This window comes from Propithecus coquereli, unplaced genomic scaffold, assembly GCF_000956105.1.
Source record: "Propithecus coquereli isolate 6110/MARCELLA unplaced genomic scaffold, Pcoq_1.0 Scaffold782, whole genome shotgun sequence".
Lineage (NCBI taxonomy): Eukaryota > Metazoa > Chordata > Mammalia > Primates > Indriidae > Propithecus > Propithecus coquereli.
The window spans coordinates 197,816-216,099 of record NW_012153974.1 but is presented as its reverse complement, the minus strand read 5'-3'; the positions used below and the strand labels follow the sequence as shown (position 1 = coordinate 216,099).

The 18,284-nt window shown below is 56.2% G+C and overlaps 2 protein-coding genes across 2 annotated transcripts in view; one reads left to right on the top strand and one right to left on the bottom strand.

Moving 5' to 3' along the window:
• Positions 1-5,644, top strand: part of GRTP1 (growth hormone regulated TBC protein 1) — a 21,136-nt gene extending 15,492 nt beyond the window's left edge. The window contains exons 4-6 of the mRNA XM_012662818.1: positions 2,487-2,659; positions 2,733-2,918; positions 5,379-5,644. Of these exons, the coding sequence (XP_012518272.1) occupies positions 2,487-2,659; positions 2,733-2,918; positions 5,379-5,468 (449 nt within the window). The 3' untranslated portion in view covers positions 5,469-5,644. The remainder of the gene's footprint in view (positions 1-2,486; positions 2,660-2,732; positions 2,919-5,378) is intronic.
• An 876-nt stretch (positions 5,645-6,520) lies between these two features.
• Positions 6,521-18,284, bottom strand: part of LAMP1 (lysosomal-associated membrane protein 1) — a gene marked incomplete at its 5' end in the record, with an annotated part of 16,306 nt that continues 4,542 nt past the window's right edge. The window contains 7 exons of the mRNA XM_012662834.1: positions 6,521-7,467; positions 8,016-8,186; positions 8,264-8,330; positions 9,013-9,138; positions 9,728-9,900; positions 13,302-13,460; positions 13,589-13,805. Coding sequence (XP_012518288.1) covers positions 7,328-7,467; positions 8,016-8,186; positions 8,264-8,330; positions 9,013-9,138; positions 9,728-9,900; positions 13,302-13,460; positions 13,589-13,805 — 1,053 coding nt within the window. The remainder of the gene's footprint in view (positions 7,468-8,015; positions 8,187-8,263; positions 8,331-9,012; positions 9,139-9,727; positions 9,901-13,301; positions 13,461-13,588; positions 13,806-18,284) is intronic.

Here is an 18,284-nt window from a genome sequence, read left to right as displayed (position 1 = left end):
GATTTTGGGGCGAGCGTTTAGCGCCTCTATTTTTGGAAGCTGTTCTAAGCTGCTCTGCTGGGCCAAGGTCACGGGTGCTGTCCCGCGGCTTGCTCTGTGCTGCCGCTCGTGGACGGGGAACGGAATGTGCTCAACTCAGCTTTCTGCAACGAAAAGAGCAAAGCGCTCAGAGGGATGGGTGCCAGAGTAAGGATGTCAGGGGAAGAATTGTTTGATCCCTGCAGTTGCAGGGCTGACTGGACTCTGGGTAACCTGCTGGCAGGCACTTTGTGAACACTCCACTGTGCGCTCGCTCTGAAAATCAGGGCGTCCCCGTGACGCCGTGTGGGTGTGCACGGTGGTTCTGTTTAGCCAAGACACTAAATTAGCGAGAACAGCTCATTCCTCCTGCCATGGTGAACGGCCACACCGTGTACAGGTGGCAGGACGGGACACCTCGCTTCGTGCACAATGTGCTGGATTCTCCCATTCTGTGACATAATTACTTACGGAATTTTTTTTTTTTTTTTTGAGACAGAGTCTCACTCTGTTGCCCTGGCTAGAGTGAGTGCCGTGGCGTCAGCCTCACTCACAGCAACCTCACACTCCTGGGCTCAAGTGATCCTACTGCCTCAGCCTCCCAAGTAGCTGGGACTACAGGCATGCGCCACCATGCCCGGCCAATTTTTTCTATATATTTTTAGCTGTCCAATTAATTTCTTTGTATTTTTAGTAGAGACGGGGTCTCTACTCAGGCTCTACTCTTGCTCAGGCTGATCTCGAACTCCTGAGCTCAAACAATCCGCCTGCCTTGGCCTCCCAGAGAGCTAGGATTACAGGCCTGAGCCACCGCGCCCGGCCTACTTACTGAATTCTTTTATAGCATAAATCAAACAATAAGATTTATTGTAACACATCATATTAACAAGCTAAAAAATTAAGTAAGAAACCCAAAAAAGCTGTAATAAATCAAATGTTCATTCAAAATAAAGTGTCAATGGAAAGGAACCCAAACTCTGTAAAATAATCTGCAGCGGTTTATTCTGAGCTGAGCGTGTGTGACCCTGGCCCGGAGCCACGCCCAGGAAGCCTTGAGCAAGCGGACTCCGGGGCTGGGTTAGTTTGGTTTGTACATGTCACAGAGACAGGAATTACGCGTAAAGTCATAGACGGATACATGGAAGGCGCACATTGGTTGGGCCCCAAAAGGCAGGACATCTTGAAGCAGGGGCTTACAGGTTATAGAGGGTTGAAAGGTTCTTTGATTTGTAATTGGCTAACGACATGAAGCTCTGTCTCAAGGCCTGGAATGTTTTAAGTTAAGGACGTCTGTGAGGCAGAGACGAGCCGCCGGACACAGGCTGAGGCTCCCCCGGTGAGGTGACGTCCTGCGGGTGTGGTTCGAGCTGTGCCTCAGTCCTGTTAATGGGTCACAGGGACATCTCTAGGAAGGGAGGGGCATGACTCGGTGTCTGACCTCCTGGCCAGCAGCTCAGCTTCAGGGTATTTCTGGGGTCCCCTTAGCCAAGAGGGGTCCATTTTGTCAACTGGGGGGGCTTAAGATTTTATTTTAGTTCACAAAAGAAACACCATTAGAAGCATTTGAGCGTTTTATTTTTATTGTGGCAAAATATACGTAAAGTTTTCCATCTTAAATTTTAAGTGTACGTCGCGGCATTGAGCACATTCGTGTTGCCGTGCGACGGTCGCCACCCTCCCTCTCTGTCTCTGGAACTTGCGTTTGGGAAACAAACTACCCCTCTGAGCGCTGCCTTTCCTCCGCCTCCCCTGCCCCGGCATCCGCCGTGCCCGTTCCGTCTCTGGATCCGGCTGGTCCCGGGGCCACTGGGCTCAGACGGTGTCGGTCCTTTCGAGTCTGGCTTGCTTCATGCGGCAGTGTCCCCGGAGCTCGCCGAGTTGTAGCCTGTGCCGGAGCTTCCGTGCCAGGCCGGACGACATTCCGCTGTCCGATGGCCACGTCTCGCTTCTCCGTTCAACCTCTGCCGACGGGCACTGGCTGCTCCCTGCATCCGGCTGTCGCGACTGACGCTGCTGGGAGTGGAGGGGGCCGCGTGGTGGTGCCGGCACTCTGGGAGGCAGAGGCGGGACGACCCCTTTGCTGAGCCCGGAGTCGGAGGCTGCGGCGAGCTGTGATGATGGCACTGCACGCCCGCCTGGGCGGCGGCGAGATCCCGTCTTGACGGTCAGAACGGAGCCATGAGCGTGCCGTCATCTCCGAGTCCTGCTCCCCACCTGCAGATTCTGCCGCCCGGCGCTGAGCCGGGCAGCATCCGCCTCAAGCTCTGGGGCCCCCGGGGACCTCGCGTTGGGACGCGCTGCGCCCGCAGGGCTCCACGTCTGGCCCTGGACTCTCCGTCTTACGCTTTGCCTTCCTCTCCGAGATCGCCCTGTTTTATTTCTCTGGCTCCCAGGGGACCGAGGGAGCGGGCCGTCGGGCTGGTGGAGCGTGACGGAGTTTCCGGTCTCTCTGCCGCCCCCGCCTGCAGATTACTACGGCCCCGGGATGCTGGGCCTCAAGACCGACCAGGAGGTCCTCGGGGAGCTGGTGAGGGCGAAGCTGCCGGCGGTGGGGGCCCTGCTGGACCGGCACGGCGTGCCCTGGGCCCTGCTGGTGTCCCGCTGGTTCATCTGCCTCTTCGTGGACGTCCTGCCCGTGGAGGTGAGTGTCGCACGCGGACCCAGGCGCGGTGCGGGCTGCCGGGAAGTGACGCGGGATTTCTGTGTCTCCGCAGACTGTGCTTCGGATCTGGGACTGCTTGTTCAACGAAGGCTCGAAGATTATCTTCCGGGTGGCCCTGACCTTAATTAAGCAACACCAGGCGTTGATTTTGGAAGCCACCGGCATCCCAGACATCTGTGACAAGTTCAAGCAGATCACCCAAGGCAGCTTTGCGATGGAGTGCCACACGTTCATGCAGGTGGGTGCGGGCTCGGCGCGGCGGGCTCAGCGGTGTTGCTGGCGTGTCCCCCTCGGCCTGTGGCTGTCACCTGCCCAGAGCCCAGTGCTGCCTCCCTCCTGTCACACCTGCACCCGGGAGCCGCCTCTGCCTGCCGCGAGGGCACAAACCCGCCGCCCCCGGGCCTGCCCAGCACCTGCGCACAGCGGGTCCCTTTCTTCTCAGCCCCAGGCCACCGGCTCTGCCCGCGGTACGGCTGCGTCGACTGCTAGGGCGACTCGGGACCTGCTGAGGGGGAGGAGGGCAGGGGAGGAGGGCAGAGGCTGTGAGCTGAGCCCAGAGTTGGAGTCGCACTGGCAAGACCTGGCGAGATGCTGGCACCCGGGAGCACATCTCGTCACCTGGCTTTTCTCAGAGAAAGGGTCTCACTGTCGCCTGGGCTGGAGAGCAGTGGCACGATCACAGCTCACTGTGACCTCAGACTCCTGGGCCCAAGCCATCCTCCCGCCTCAGCCTCCCGGAGTGCTGGGATTACAGATGTGAGCCACCATCTTGCTTTCTAACGTTTTACTTTGAGATGACGACACATTCAGAGGAAGCACCAGGGTGCTCCTGCTGGCGGCGTGGCACACGGCCATGGGTGCAGAGCCCAGGAGGGGGATGGCTCTCCGGAGCCCCCAGGTGGCGCTGGGGCGGCTTTGCATCGGGCAGCGCACGCTGCTGGGTAGCTGCAGGGTGATCCCGACAGGCCGGGACCGTCTTCATTCACACAGAATCGAGGACACCTGGCCAGAAAACACGCGAGCGTGGCCCTCTTCGGCCCAGGACTGCATGGCGGCTCCAGGGAGCGGCTGGGCGCACGGGGAGTGGCTCAGTCTGGGCCGGCCCATCCCCCTGCCGTGGTCACCGAGCACGCTCGGCACCGCCGCCACCCTGGCTGAACGGTGGCGTGGCGGGCGTGGGCCCCACGAGAGAGGGCGCTGCCGACGGATGAGGAACGTCGGGTGTGAACCTGGAACTGACAGGACAGCAGCTAACTCCGGATTCACCTGGGGGCTCGTCAGGTAAAACGAGCCGTCGCCACGGGCACAGCGCTGTCCTTGCAGTGCTACGGGGGAAAGGCCAGCGCACACGGCAGGGCCACATCCCCGGAGCTCTGCCAGCTCTCCCTGGGGCGTGTGGACAAAGCCTGCGGCCTCGGCCCACCCTGGGGGCTTCGCCCAAGCCAGGACTGCCGGAGAGACGCAGATCACAGACATTCTCCACAGCCTCCGGGCGGATGTCCCAGCAGCCGTGGGCGACCCAGGCGCACCGCAAACTGTCTGTGCAAACAGGATGCCGCAAAGACGCAACCTCGGCCCCCCGCACCGGGGCCTCCTGGAGGGCTGGCTCCAGGCCTGGGTTCTGCGGAGGCCTCAGGGCAGGTGCAGATGTGGGCTGGGGTCACCTTGGCTCCCGGCAGCCAGACGCAGCACCTGTGGCTTCCTGAGAGTGCGCAAAGGTAGCAGCTCCCTTGGGAGGGGTCCGGAAGGGACCCCGTCAGCCACCTCGCGTGGTGGTGCCCGAGCCACACCCCGCAGGCGTCCGAGTTCGGGGTGTGCTGCGGCTGGGTTTTTGCTTAGAATTCGTGCTTTGTCCACAGGTTAAGTATAGTCTCAGGTTAGAGACAAGACAGGCACAACTTTGGGCCACCTCCAAACTGTGGGGGTTCACAGACTTTGGAACATAAACGTTTAATATAAAGAGCCGTGGAAGTGAACCAGGGAGATGGCGTTCTCCCTGCCGCAGCTCCCGGGCAGTTGGGCAGCCCCTTTCCTCGAGATCAGCAGGCAGCTTCTAAAGGAATCCGCAAGTCCCACCCGCTGGGCAGCTGCGGCAGCCCCCGGGACCGAGTCCTCCCTGGAGCTGGGCGTGTCGCTGCCCCCGCCCCGGCCACCCGCCCGCGCTGCCCTCTGGCCGCCCCTGGAGGGCTATGTCCACCCGCGGCACCTGCCGTCCAAACACTCTGAGGAGCTTCACACACCGGCCGGCTGCCCCAGAACCCGCCGCCTCCCCAGCAGAGGCAAAGTGACACCAGGCCTGCACCCACCTGGCCTTGGGGACTAGCGTAAATGAAGCTCAGATAGCCTGTGGACTGTGGCACGTCTGCCAGCCTGGCCGCCCCCGACCTGGCTCTGCAGGAAGCACTTGTGTTTCCCGCCGTGATTGTGGTTTTTGGTCATGGTACTGTTCATTATTCCATTAAAAAAGAAACCTAAAGGAAACATGGCGGTTTTTGCATTCATCTGATTATTACTGAGCTGCGGGCCCCAGGGCAGAGGCAGGATGGCAGCCCCCTGGGGACTACCCACCTGAGCGCGTGCCCCCTCGCCGCGCTGGAGGCGAGGCCTGCGGCCTCTCGTCTTCCCGCCTGTCTGCCAGTCTGGAAAAGCTAAGACGTGTTGTTGGATTATCTTTAAGCTAATTCTATTTCCATTCCAGAAAATATTTTCAGAGCCCGGAAGCTTATCCACGGCAGCTGTGGCCAGGCTGCGGGAACGCCACAGGGCCCAGCTGCTGGCGCGGGGGTGACCGCGGCCCCGACGGAGCTTCACGTCCAGAGCCGACAGGGGACCCGTGCTCACTGCTTTCCTTCGGAGTGTTGTAAATACTTGGTGTCACTACGCTTTAGCTGTGAGTTTTTTAAGAGTAATTTAAAATCACGTCACTCTACAACCTTTAGATTATTAGTTAGAAATCTGGCTTCATAAATTATTTTTACCGGGCATTGAAACGGGAGGCGTGTACGTTTGTCTGTAATAAAGTGCGTCAGTACCTGCGCGCTGACTGCCCGTTTCTCAGTGAACCGTCACTGCGGCTGGCGAACGGCCATCTCAGCGCTCGCCGCGCCTTTCTGTGGCGCTTTCCTTCGTGAGGCTTGTGCACGTCACAAGTGATTTCCCTTTAGACGGGAAACGTGACCTACCCTGTTACTGCCCCGAGAGCGATGAGCAGACAGCGTGTGTGACGTAGGGATGGGCAGAGGCCAGCGCCCGGGCACGGCCACCTCCTCCTGGGCCCAGCCTCGACGGACCCCTCTCTCAGGGCTCAAGCCCCCGACCAAGAAACCTGCCACCTGGCTGAGCCCTGCAGGGGACGAGCGGGGCCCAGGTGAGGGACAGACTCGCCCAGCAGCGGCCCAGGGACCCCCATCTCCCCGACAGACCATACGACTCCTTGGGCCCTTCCTCCCGCCAGCACGAGGCGCAGGGCACCCCTGTGCCTGAATGTAGCGGCTTCTGTTCTACACGCAGTTTCTCAGGCCATTTACACGCCCACAGGCACATGGAGGAGGAGCCTCGGCAGACAGGACGACAGGGCCCCGAGGAAGCCAGGTATGCCGGCTCCTGTTCTCCCCGCCTCCCGCCTCCCGCCTCCCGCCTCCCTTTTAACCTGTACCTTTCTCAAGACTGGGCAGTGTCTGCCTGAGGCCATCGCGACAATACGGCTGTGCTGTCACAGCATCAAACCACCACCCGTGAGAGTGGCTGCAACACCTACTGTCCCAAAACCAGGCTGCGTGGGGCAGCCCCTGCGGACATTCCCCTGACATTGTTCCCTTGGCTGACACAGTACAAGGCCTGGACGAAAGAGAAAGACTTTATTAGCATTGTTACAGGCGATGCGTTACATGGAGCCCTCCTCGGTGTGCCCCCCGCCCGCGCCACAGATGCAGCGGAAGTTAACTACCTAGCCTTGAACACAGTGCAGGAAAAGGGTCACCCTGAATGCCAAACAGAAGACTGAAAATCACTTTACAAAAAAAGTAAATAAAAATAACACCCATTTTTATAGTTAAAAAAGTGCCAGCTCTTGAGTGGCAGAGCATGGAAAACACCAGAGGGTCGCCCGCGGGCGTCTCGAACGCCGACTGCCGCGGGCCACGTCCCAGCTTTAAAGCTTAGTTGAAGCGTCCCAGATGTTCATCTTTCGGAACACTTCTGTGCTACCACTTTCTGTCCGTACGATTTTTAATTTCTGAAGCATGTCAGCCTAACAATTAGCCACCCTTCCTGGGCCCTAAGCGCGAGGCCCAGGCTTCCCCTGGGAGCCTTAAATCTGAGTAAAGGGAGGAACCCAACACCAGAATCGTAAAGTGTCAGATGACAGCGGAGCCAGTGCCCGTCAAGCAAAGCACTCTCCCCTCCCTTAGGGTTCTACTTTGGTAAATATTAACGTTTAACCAGTTAGCAAAATATTTAACCCAGTTAGCAAAATTAACACCGTCATTTCAATAGTTACTCTTTTGTGCATAGTAAATGTTGCAAGATGAACTTCACATTTGATAAAGCAGATCTGAAAAACAGTTTGCCAGAAAGTGTGCCCCGACAGGACGCCAAGCCGGGGGAGTACAGACCCTGCAGCTGCGTCTGGCGGAGCACGCGGCAGCGCTAGATCGTCTGGTAGCCGGCGTGGCTCCTCTTCCTGCCGACGAGGTAGGCGATGAGGACGGTGAGGACCAGGCCGGCCAGCGCGCCCCCGACGGCAACGGGGATCAGCATGCTGTTCTCGTCCAGCAGACACTCCTCCACTGCCAAGGCAAGCGGCACCGCTGCGCTCGGGCCGGGACCCCACCGCCCCTCCCTCCACAGGCAGGGAAAGGGCTGCCAGGGGCAGCTAACCGTCCCCCGGGGCAGCCCAGCAGAGACGGCACGAGGCTGGGCAGTGGCAGACGCGTCCTCTCCCGCGCTAGAATCCACAGCCACCACACAGCGTGGATGTGGCCAGTCACGTGCTGCGTCCGGGGCTTCTGGGCCCTTCTGGAGCGCAGGATGCAGGCGGTGACAGTTTTATATTCAACTGTCATGGGACAAGAGCCATTGCTGTTTCCTAAAATCACTACCTCACGCTCACACGGCGTCACGTGTTTATCTGTGAGCTACGCTGGCTTCTCTAGAGCAAGGGCACTTTCCCTCGATCTCTTAGCTGGGGAAGAGGCAACAGTCCGTTGTAGAGGAACAGGGACCCTCCCCCTAAAAGCCCCGCGCCCAGCAGGGAAGCTACTAAATACCCACAGGAAGAGCCCGAAGGGGCTTCCGCGTCACGGTCACCGTGAAGGCTGCCCTCGGTGCTACTCACCAGACCCAAACTTGTCGCCTTCCACCTTGAAAGCCTGGACCCACACCTTGAAGATGTTGACAGAGAACGCCTTCGTGACCTGCACGCGCTCCTGCGCGTTGCACTTGTAGGAGTTGCCCACGGTGGCCTGCAGCGCCCTCAGTGAGCGGTTGGCCGCTCCGAAGGTGGGGTCTGCAATGCATACGACGTCCGATTACTCTGGGCGCCTGGAGTGGGGCTGGGGGGCCGCGAGAGCTGTGGGGTCTCACCTCGAGCGTCGGGGAGAGTCATGTTCACCTGGATTCCTTGCAGGAAGAACTGGCTGGAACTTGCGTTCTTAAAGAGAAAGAGACGGTCCTTAACCACTCGCACGTTCACGCCCTGACCGGCAAGGCTGACTTCCGCAGCGCTCGCGTTACAGCAGAGCTGCAGAACCCGCCGCCAGTACAGGGCCTCGTGTAGCTCTGGGAACACAAACCTCGAGCAGTTCCTTCCGGACCTTTCCATGAATGGGATTCTGCCAAAACGGGGACTGCAGCAGCTATGTGCTCAAAAGCAAACTTTCTGAGTGGTACGGGGAAGCAGGATTAGAGAAGTTAGTTTATTACAGGAGACTGGACTGTTAGTTCAGCTGCACGGCGTAGTAGCAGAATGCGCCAGTGGCATTTACATTCTTCACGTGCTACGGCGCTACCTCTGTATACGGTTCTTCCCAGGCAGGGACGCCACCACCACGCAGCAGGGCAGGGTGTGTGTGGCCAGGGGACCGAGCAGCCTCCACAGCGGAGCCTCAGCCCACACCCCTCTGCAGCCCACCCGACTGCCGGGACAACCCGCGTCTCGTAGCAGAGAAGGGGGCGAGGCCCTGGGGACCAAAGTGGCCTGCTGCGAAGCAAAGGCAGACACGAGTGAGGTCTCCTCGGGTCCTGCTGGGTGCCAGGCCACGGGCGCGAAATCGCAGCATAAAGAAGAGCATAGCCAAAGTCCCCAGGGGGACTGAGGCTTCAGGGCCTCTCACCATCCCGAACTGGAAGACCAGGAGGGTGACGTCCTCACTCCGGAGCTCCAGGGTCACCAGCTGGGAGCTGCAGCTCCCGTTGGCCGAGGTCTTGTTCGGGTTGACGTTGAGCACTCTGGCCACGGTCTGAACGAGGAAGCAAGCAGATCGCCACCTCAGGCTCTGGGTCCTCCCCACTCTTGAACACACAAGTAGCTTCGAGGCCACACTCATTTTAACCAAAACCAGAAGGAAAGTAAGAGTTTATACTAGAAAAGACTTCCATATTCCAAAAGTAATTTTTCCCGCTACTCCTGAGTGATGCTTTCAGGGTGGCGTGTCCCCGCATGGAGGTGCGGCTCCCAACACCCTGCCCGCCCCGCAACAGCCACGCTCTGGAGCCGGCACTGTTAGGGGAAAAGCACCGTCTCAAAAGAAAAGTAAAACGCAGTGTCTGAGCATAAATGTTTGAGGAAAACGTAAGTTCTACCAGGGTCAGCAAACTTGTCTGCAAGGGGCCAGCTGCACATCTCGGGCTGTGTGGGCCCGGCAGCCGCCTCTGCCACACTGCGGCATCCGCGCCAGAGGATGTAGGTGCGGGTGACGTCCGCGGTGGGGACGGCTGTGTTCCCAGAGCATCACTCGCTGCGAGCACTGGCGCTCGTGCCGTGTGACCTACACTCCGCGAGCTGAGCTCCCGACAGCCCTGTGCTGGCAGCGAAGGCCGGCCCCCTACCGTGTTGTCGCTCCTCTCGTAGGTGACGTTCAGCTGCAGCCCCATGCTGGCCAGCAGGCAGGTCCCGTTGCTGCCACTCACGTTGTACTTGTCCACGGAGGGGCTCTCGGGCGGCGGCGAGGGCCGGGGCGGTGCCGTGGTCGGGGAAGGCCCGTCCTGCCTGCAGCGCGACTCTGCAGGGACGGGGAGAGAGCTCGAAGTCCAGGTCCCTGGCACCAGCGGCAGACAGTGACATCCAAACTCAGGACCAGAAACATTTCCATGAACTCGCGGAGACCCCCGCGGTCTCCCAAGGGCGGCGCATGCCGGTGTCTTTCTAGCAGCACAGAACGGAAGTGGGGTCCTGCAGACGGTGACGGCTTGGGGGCGGCAAGGCACGGAGAGGACCACAGAACGACTCAAGTCCACCCGCCGCGGCCCAGCCTCCGGGTAGCAAGCGCTGCCCACCCCCACGCCCCACTGCCCGCGGTGAACAGCACGCACCCCGCGCTCCGCTTCCTATCGCGGGCGAGGGGTGAATGTGCAGCAAGACCACGCCGTCCGGGCAGCCACACGCCACTTGAAACGGGGACAACAGTTCAAACAATCGTTCCCTGAGTTGTCACGTGCCAGCCACTGTGCCACCAACACCCCAGTCAGCACAGCCCCCACAGCGGGCCTCAGCCCTCGGCTCCGGCCCCAGCACGGAGAGTGCCTGGAGAGATCGGCAGGGCCCCGGGGTAGGGCGGGAGTGGGGTGTGTCCGGGAGGACCCACACGTGAGCAGAGACTGCAAGTTGAGCGGGGCAGCTGGCTGTTTCGGGCTTTCGTTTGGGGCGGGGTGACGAGGGCGCAGGCGAGCGTGCTCCCTCGGGGAGAAGGTGTGGCCCCAGGACACGCTGAGCACGTGAACCCCCCGAGATGTGCACAGCTGAAGCTCAGTCAGATCAAGGCAGACTGAACCAACAGCAGAACCACAACTGAGCACCGTCCTGAGCAGACTCGCCTTCTGTGGACCAACATCCTCTCAACCCCCAATCAGGCTCTCCCTGACCACCTTGCTTCCGTGGATAACCAGCTCAGAGTAACACAGTCTCCACCCGATCCATCCTTTCCACGTCTCTGCTAGGCCGAGTCGTGGAGAGCCAGCCCCAAACACCCGGCAGGCGAGCCCACGGGCAAAGCGCGTGGTGTTTACGTCTCACTCAAAGCTAAAACGAAGCTCCCACTTTAACTCTTTTCCAGTTGCTAATCCCACGTTCAGATTCCACCTGCTTTCGGGAGAGAGGAAACCTCCCCACGACTGCGCGCTCGTGTCCTCACAGCTTCCGAGAAGTCGGCTCACTCGGGATACTGTCCCCACTGTAAAACCCCTTTCTGGGCAGAGCAGGAAGACGGCACAAAGAGGACCCACAGTAACTGTTCGTTCCCGGCTCTGAGAAGTGACCGTGACCTTGGGTGACGGTGGCAGGGCAGACACAGCCCTGGAGACGTCCCAACCCAGGAGGTGCCGACACACCCTCGCTCACTGCCCGTGGGCCGAGTTACAGGCTGACGTCACAGGTGTCCTTTTAGAAATAGCTTCCCCGTTACTTTATAAAATGTTACAGAACAGGTGATTAAACGTATAAAAGTTAAATGTGCAAAACCAGATCAGGTCAGTCCTAGTCAAGACAGCCACGCGACACATGGACAAAGCGTAACCTACACTCATTTGACAATTACTTGTAACCTACGATCCATACGACACATTCATTTTCCTACTTTGTTTTTGTAAAGTAGGTCAAAAGATGTCACATTAGAGGCCAGGAGCGGTGGCTCAACCTGTAATCCCAGCACTCTGGGAGGCCTTGAGGCGGGACAATCGCTTGAGACCAGGAGTTCAATACCAGCCTGAGCAACATAGCAAGACCCCATCTCTACCAAAAATATAAAAATTAGCTGGGCACAGTGGTGATCATCTGCAGTCCCAGCTACTCAGGAGGCTAAGGCAGGATGCTCGCTCGACCCCAGGATCTTGAGGTTGCTGTGAGCTATGACGATGCCACTGCACTCTTTGGGGGAGGGGGGTGCCGAGCCAAACCCTGTCTCAAAAAACAAAGTCATACTGGAGCAGTAACAGTGCTGCCAGATTGGTAGGAGGTGAGATTTATGATGACGTGTATTTAAAAGCAGTCTCTATTTCTAACTTTTAGCGTTTACAGAAATTCTTTGATTCATTCAACAAGTGCCCACATAAACAACCCTAAAGATAAAAACATGGATAAACCCCAATCCTCAGGTGAACCGTTAAACCCACATGCCTGGGCTGGGTTCACCCCAAACCTATCTGCCTGCCAGGGCCAGGGCTGGAGGTCCGATTCCAATGGACCCAGTGAGCTCACTCACCTGGTCCACTCCAGTGCCCAGGCCAAGCAAGCTCAGACCATTCTAGTATCACCATCTGCCCTTTTTTTTTTTTTTTTTTTTTGAGACGGTCTCACTGTGTTGTCTGTCGCCAGGGCTGGAGTGCAGTGCCACCATCATAGCTCACTGCAACCTCAAGATCCTGGGGTCGAGTGAGCCTCCTGCCTCAGCCTCCAAAGTAGCTGGGACTACAGGCGCATGCCACCACGCCTGGCTAAGTTTTCTGTAGAGATGGGGTCTCATTCTTGTTTAGGCTGGTCTCAAGCCATCCTCCCCACCTTTGCCTCCCAGAGTGCTGGGATTACAGGTACGAGCCATGGCACCTGGCCCATCTGCCCTACTTTAAAGATCCTCGGGAGAGAAGGTATCTGTGTTCTTCATCAAAAAAACAGACAGGAAAGTCAGTTCGACCTTGGCTTGTGTTTTGTTGCCTTTTAAAATAAAACCTGTGAGGTCCCAAGTTTTCTCAGATGTGACGACACAGGGAAGGGTGAGGTGCTCCAGGGCTTTCTGGGGGAGGCCACGTTGCGCGGACTACGAGTGCCACCGCAGCCCGCGCCAACACCCACGTGGGATTCCTCCAGTGGAAACCTTACCCAGGCACAAGGAAAGAGTTATTTTACAACCAAAAAAAAAAAAAAAGTCACTGACTTAACAGAAACACATTCATTCGACAATTCTCTATTAAGAATCCACAATGAGGCCGGGTGCTCACGCCTGTAATCCTAGCACTCTGGGAGGCCGAGGCAGGAGGATTGTTTGAGCTCAGGAGTTCGAGACCAGCCTGAGCAAGAGTGAGACCCCGTCTCTACTAAAAAAAAAAATAGAAATTATCTGGACAACTAAAAATATATAGAAAAAATTAGCCGGGCATGGTGGCGCATGCCTGTAGTCTCAGCTACTCGGGAGGCTGAGGCAGGAGGATTGCTTGAGCCCAGGACTGTCTGAGGTTGCTGTGAGCTAGGCTGACGCCACGGCACTCTAGCCCGGGCGACAGAGCAAAACTGTCTCGAAAAACAAAACAAGTAAGAAGGAGAGGAGAAGAGGGCCTGGGACATCCTGCAGAGCTGTGTCCCTGGCTGAGCGGATGCTCCTTCCAAGCACAGATCACCAGGACATAGGGAAACGAGGTCACCTGCAGGCACTGCAGTCTGACAGTCAGCACCAGAGGTCAAGGGCTGGCGTCTTACCTCCCTTGCTGAAGCTGTTGTTCGAAAGGTAGGCCTGGATGGTGGCATCACGGAGCGTGAGGGTCACGTTGCTCATGTGCAGCTCGGTGGCACTCACACACCGGTACTTCTTGTCTATGTCTGCCTGGATGTCAGTCGCGGATTCCACAGTCTTGCTTTCTAGATCCCATGGGGAGGGGGGAAAAAACACAATTTTGAACTCTTCACAGTACTCAGTTAAAAGTAATTTTAGACAATCCTACAACCCGATTTCTATCCCTTCATAATTGGTCAATTTCTGTTCTTACCCTTGGAGCTTGCGTTGGGGAAAATGTGTGCGTCTGACAAGCTGTAAACAAAAGTCATGCGCTGGACACGGTAACGTGCTGCATTTCTTGAGAAGCTGAAGGTCAGTGTGTGTCCTCCTCCAAAAGCAATCCTGAGACTGGGGTCAGACATGTTCTCTTTCCCACAAGAGCTGCTGTTCAGCACGTGTGCACTTGAAGGCAGGTCAAAGAGCGCGTTCTAGAATAAACACAATTACAACAGAACCCAATTGGAATGTCGGTTATTAAATGGATTCAGAAAGGCCAAAGAAAGAGACTTTCTGTAAGTCTGATATAAACGTATAGCTCAGTTCCATTTCAGGTATCACTGTTAAGGTATTACTTTTTCACATACACCAAAACACACAGAGAAAAGGGCTAGTATTGCATGTCAGTAAATAGACTGAAAAGTATTTCAAGTGTAAACTGTAAGAGAAAGTTGACTTATTCATGTAATTAAAACCTCCTATTAATATACTTTTAATTTATAACAGAACTCAAACTAAAGTTACCTTGAAAACACAGTGTCTTGAACCTGAAACAATTCATACTGGCTTCAGCGTGAGCTGGTTACATGTTTATATTTGGGAAAATGCTATCACGACTTTTTTACTATAGGAATGTTTGTTTCAAGACTGTCTCTTTAAACACAGCAGCTGTTCACTGCAGAACCGTTTGAGTTCGCTGTTGCAAGCAACTGGAAACCACCTTAGAGTCTGTCAACATGGACCGGGCGGGTTAAATGAGCTACAGTAAAGCCATATGCTAATGTGGTCCTTAAAATGACATAGAAATAGATGAGGTGACAAAGACATGTTTTGTGAAATAATAAAGCACGTTAACGGCATGCGGATGATCTCATTTGTGAAACGTAATTAATGTATAACAAAATGACATTTTAAAAATCCAGGCCACAGGCCTGGCGCGGTGGCTCACGCCTATAATCCTAGCACTCTGGGAGGCCGAGGCGGGTGGATTGCTCAAGGTCAGGAGTTCGAGACCAGCCTGAGCAAGAGCGAGACCCCGTCTCTACTAAAAAATAGAAAGAAATGATCTGGACAACTAAAAATATATATATAGAAAAAATTAGCCGGGCATGGTGGCACATGCCTGTAGTCCCAGCTACTCGGGAGGCTGAGGCAGGAGGATCGCTTGAGCCCAGGAGTTTGAGGTTGCTGTGAGCTAGGCTGACGCCACGGCACTCTAGCCCGGGCAACAGAGTGAGACTCTGTCTCAAAAAAAAAAAAGAATCCACAATGAGTAGAACAGACTGGGAGATATAAAAAATATATTTGACATAACTGATCTGGGAGCTTTTTCTTGAAGCAGCTTTCAAATTAAAGAGACACGAAAACTAAGTCACAAAAGTGCCTAGGCAACAAAGGAATGAAATTGGCACAAGATGGAAAAAGAAAAGACTTAATTTTAGTAGCAATCAAGTATTTTTAGGCAATCTATGCTCATAGCAGCACATGTGGTCAGTTATCTCAAATCTCCTCCTGTCTGTGGGGAAAATACCAGTCTCCTTAGTTGCAAGTAACTTTGTTACAACCGCTGTCAGAAATGTACAGAACCCAGCAAGACGTCAGTCACAGCCTAGGAGTGGCATGAGCCCCTAAGCTCTCCGGGGAACCGGGCTCTTTCTGGGAGTCACCCTTGCGGGCGCTCTGAGCAACTCTGGAACACGCTGACTGCTGAGCTTTAAACGGTAACTCGGATCACTGCGTCAGTAATCACAGCGCGCAGAGACCCGAGACTGTGTAACCTGCTCCTTCCCGCCTTTGCTCTGAGGAGCAACCTGCTGGCAGCCACCTGAGATTCTTCCAACTACTGTCCCACCACGCAGGCCCCAGAGGCCAAGCCCCCAAGCGGTGAGTAAAGCAGGAATTCATGGGTTATGTGTGAGGTGAGGACATGGTAGCAAAGGAACCCCAAAGTCCTCCGCCAGCTTGGGCATTCAGTTTCTGTTCTGTGCTCATTGTTTGTTAGCAACAGAGGTCCGGACCAACGAGGGGTCACCGTAAAGGACGTGGCTTTCAAAAGCCTGGGCTCCCTGCTTCCGGTAAAGGGGACGTGGACTCCCCAAGTCTCGCCACCACGCCACCCTCACAGCCTCCAGGACGAGAAGAGGGCTGACACCGACCCGTCGGGACACCAGCAGCAAGAGCACGTGCGTGGCTTCGGGATATCTCAATTCGCTGCTCACACCAGCAGCGTCTACTGAATGCTCTAGAGTCTTCGAAAAAGCAAGATTTCCTTTCCAAAGAACACGAAAATCCGCACTGGCAGACATCACAGAATCAGATCCTGATGAGCAGGGGCGGCTCAGGACCGCGGGGGTGGAGGCAGGTGGGCTTAGACCCACCTCTAAAGCAAGGGTGCTACGCGACTGCGCCTCTCACCGACGACTGGCGGGGTGGGCCTGGACGGCTCTGCCCGCAGCAGAGCCCCCGTCCACCGCCGCCCCCCGAGGAGCAGGCAGCCCCACGTCCCGCGTGACTGCGCCACGACAGTGGCTATCAGGAACACGGCCTCATTTCTGGACTTTTTCCACTGGGAATCACGCGAGTATGCTCTCCATTTAAAAAGTAAGTAACACGGGATTTGGACAGTGGGGACATTTGGAGGATGGGGGAGCAAGGAGAATACGGAATCCACTTAATTTCACTATGAATGTAAAACTGCTCAAAAAAATAAAGTTTCTTGTAAAAGAAATCATTAACTGTAAAAGCATCATTCAGTCCAGAGCCTGTGCCCACCAATCTCGGGGCTCTCAGCGGCATTGCGGACCCCCCCGCCACACAGCCCTTCCCTCCAGAGCACCCTGCGGTTCAGGAGGCGGGACAAGCCAGGACACGCACCCCAGGTTGCGGAGCCAGCTCAAGGATGGGCCACGATCCGCGACCAGGTTCAGGCCTGGCCAGCGGGGAGTCACCAAACGACGTCTGCACGGGCTGCTCTCACTGCCAGACTCTGGGCGTTTGCCCGTCCTCCTCAGATCCCAGAGGGCACTGACACAGCCTGCCAGGCCCTTGAAAGCCATAACTGTGAACATGAGTGACTCCTGCTGGCTCGGTTACTCTGCCCAGCTGAAGTCACCTTGAGCCTGGCTGAGGAGGCGAAGCTCAGAGCGTGAACACGCCCGCAGCGGCTGCCAGACAGCTGTCCTCAGACGCAGCTGCGCACACAAGCCCAAGCCGCAAGCAGTCTCAGCCCGGCCTGCTCGTCCCAGCGGAGCAGACGCAACGCCAGGACCCTCTTCTGAACACAGGCCACGCAGTGGGCGAGTGTGCTCACGCACCAAGCAAGCGGCCATTGCCACAGCCCGCAGGGGCTTGTGCCGAAGACGCACGGAGCAGTGCCTGTAAACAGACCAGCCCCCAAGCGTGCTTCCTTCTGAGCCTCCTGCCAGGAGCTCCCAGGCCCCATCGAGTCCTGGCGCTCCCAGGCGCACTGGAGGCTTCCTCTCACCCTAGTCACCGACACTCTGCCCCTCAGATCGCGGGAGGCAAATCTGCTGTGAAGTGACGGTACGTACCTTCCACCGCATGGGCTGTGGCTCTGTCAAGGCAACTAAGCCCCGCCATCGTCAACAGAAAAGCAGCCACAGAACATGTGTAAATACATAAACGTGGCTACGTTCCAACGAAACTTTACTTATGGACACTGAATGTTATATAATCTTCACGTGTCATGAACTATTCTTTTGATTCTTTGTACATTAAATTTATGGACACAAAAGCCACTCTTGGTCATGGGCCACACCGAACCCGGAGGCGGCAGGATCGAGCAGCGCCGCAGGGCTCCCAGGGCTGAGCCGGGGCGATCCACCCTGCAGCCCCTTACCCCCAGCAGTCGCTCTTGGGCCTTCCGGCAAGACCGTGAGGACCACGGCCAGGCAGAGGCCTCGACAGCAGGCCCACGGAGAAGGCCGACACCCCAAGAGCTGGGCCAGCCCACACCGAGGCAGATCGTACGCCTCTCCACAAAACGACGACGACTGACGTCTGGACTGGCAGGATTTGGAGAGAGCTTCCTTAACTAGCAGGACTTTGATTTAACACGTATTTGCTATTTACTCTGCCCAGACACTGAGATAAGCACTTTGCATTAATTTCCTTTTTAAATCCTAACAGACTGCTAGGACAGATGATTATTCTCACAAATGAGAGGTTAACTACCTTGCCCAAGATCACGGGGCTAGGCGGTAGCTTCCCTGTCTGGCTCCAGAGCCCACTAGCAGGTTAGCAGATGTGTCAGGGTCAGGACCTCCTCAGAAAGGCACCGCTGGGCCTTTCCTTCTACACCTGTCCCTGGGCCTTCCTGAGCTAGGCTATTAAGACTAGGTCTCGGCTGGTCTGATGGTAGTGGGTTATCAAAACTTATTAACATCAGTGTCACTAAAGTTGGTATTCAACGCCCCACTGCTAAATTTGACTGGCTTAAAAAAAAAAAAAAAGACTCGGTCTCTGTGACCCTGATCCCATTAGCTCTACCGAGGGTCAACAGAAAAGGTTCCAACTGCTTTGCCCTTTTGCTTTTTATATATATTGATTGTATATATTTATTGCTTGAATAAGAGCGAGACCCTGTCTCTACTAAAAAGAAAAAAATAGAAAGAAAATTAGCTGGACAACTAAAAATATATAGAAAAAATTAGCCGGGCATGGTGGCGCAT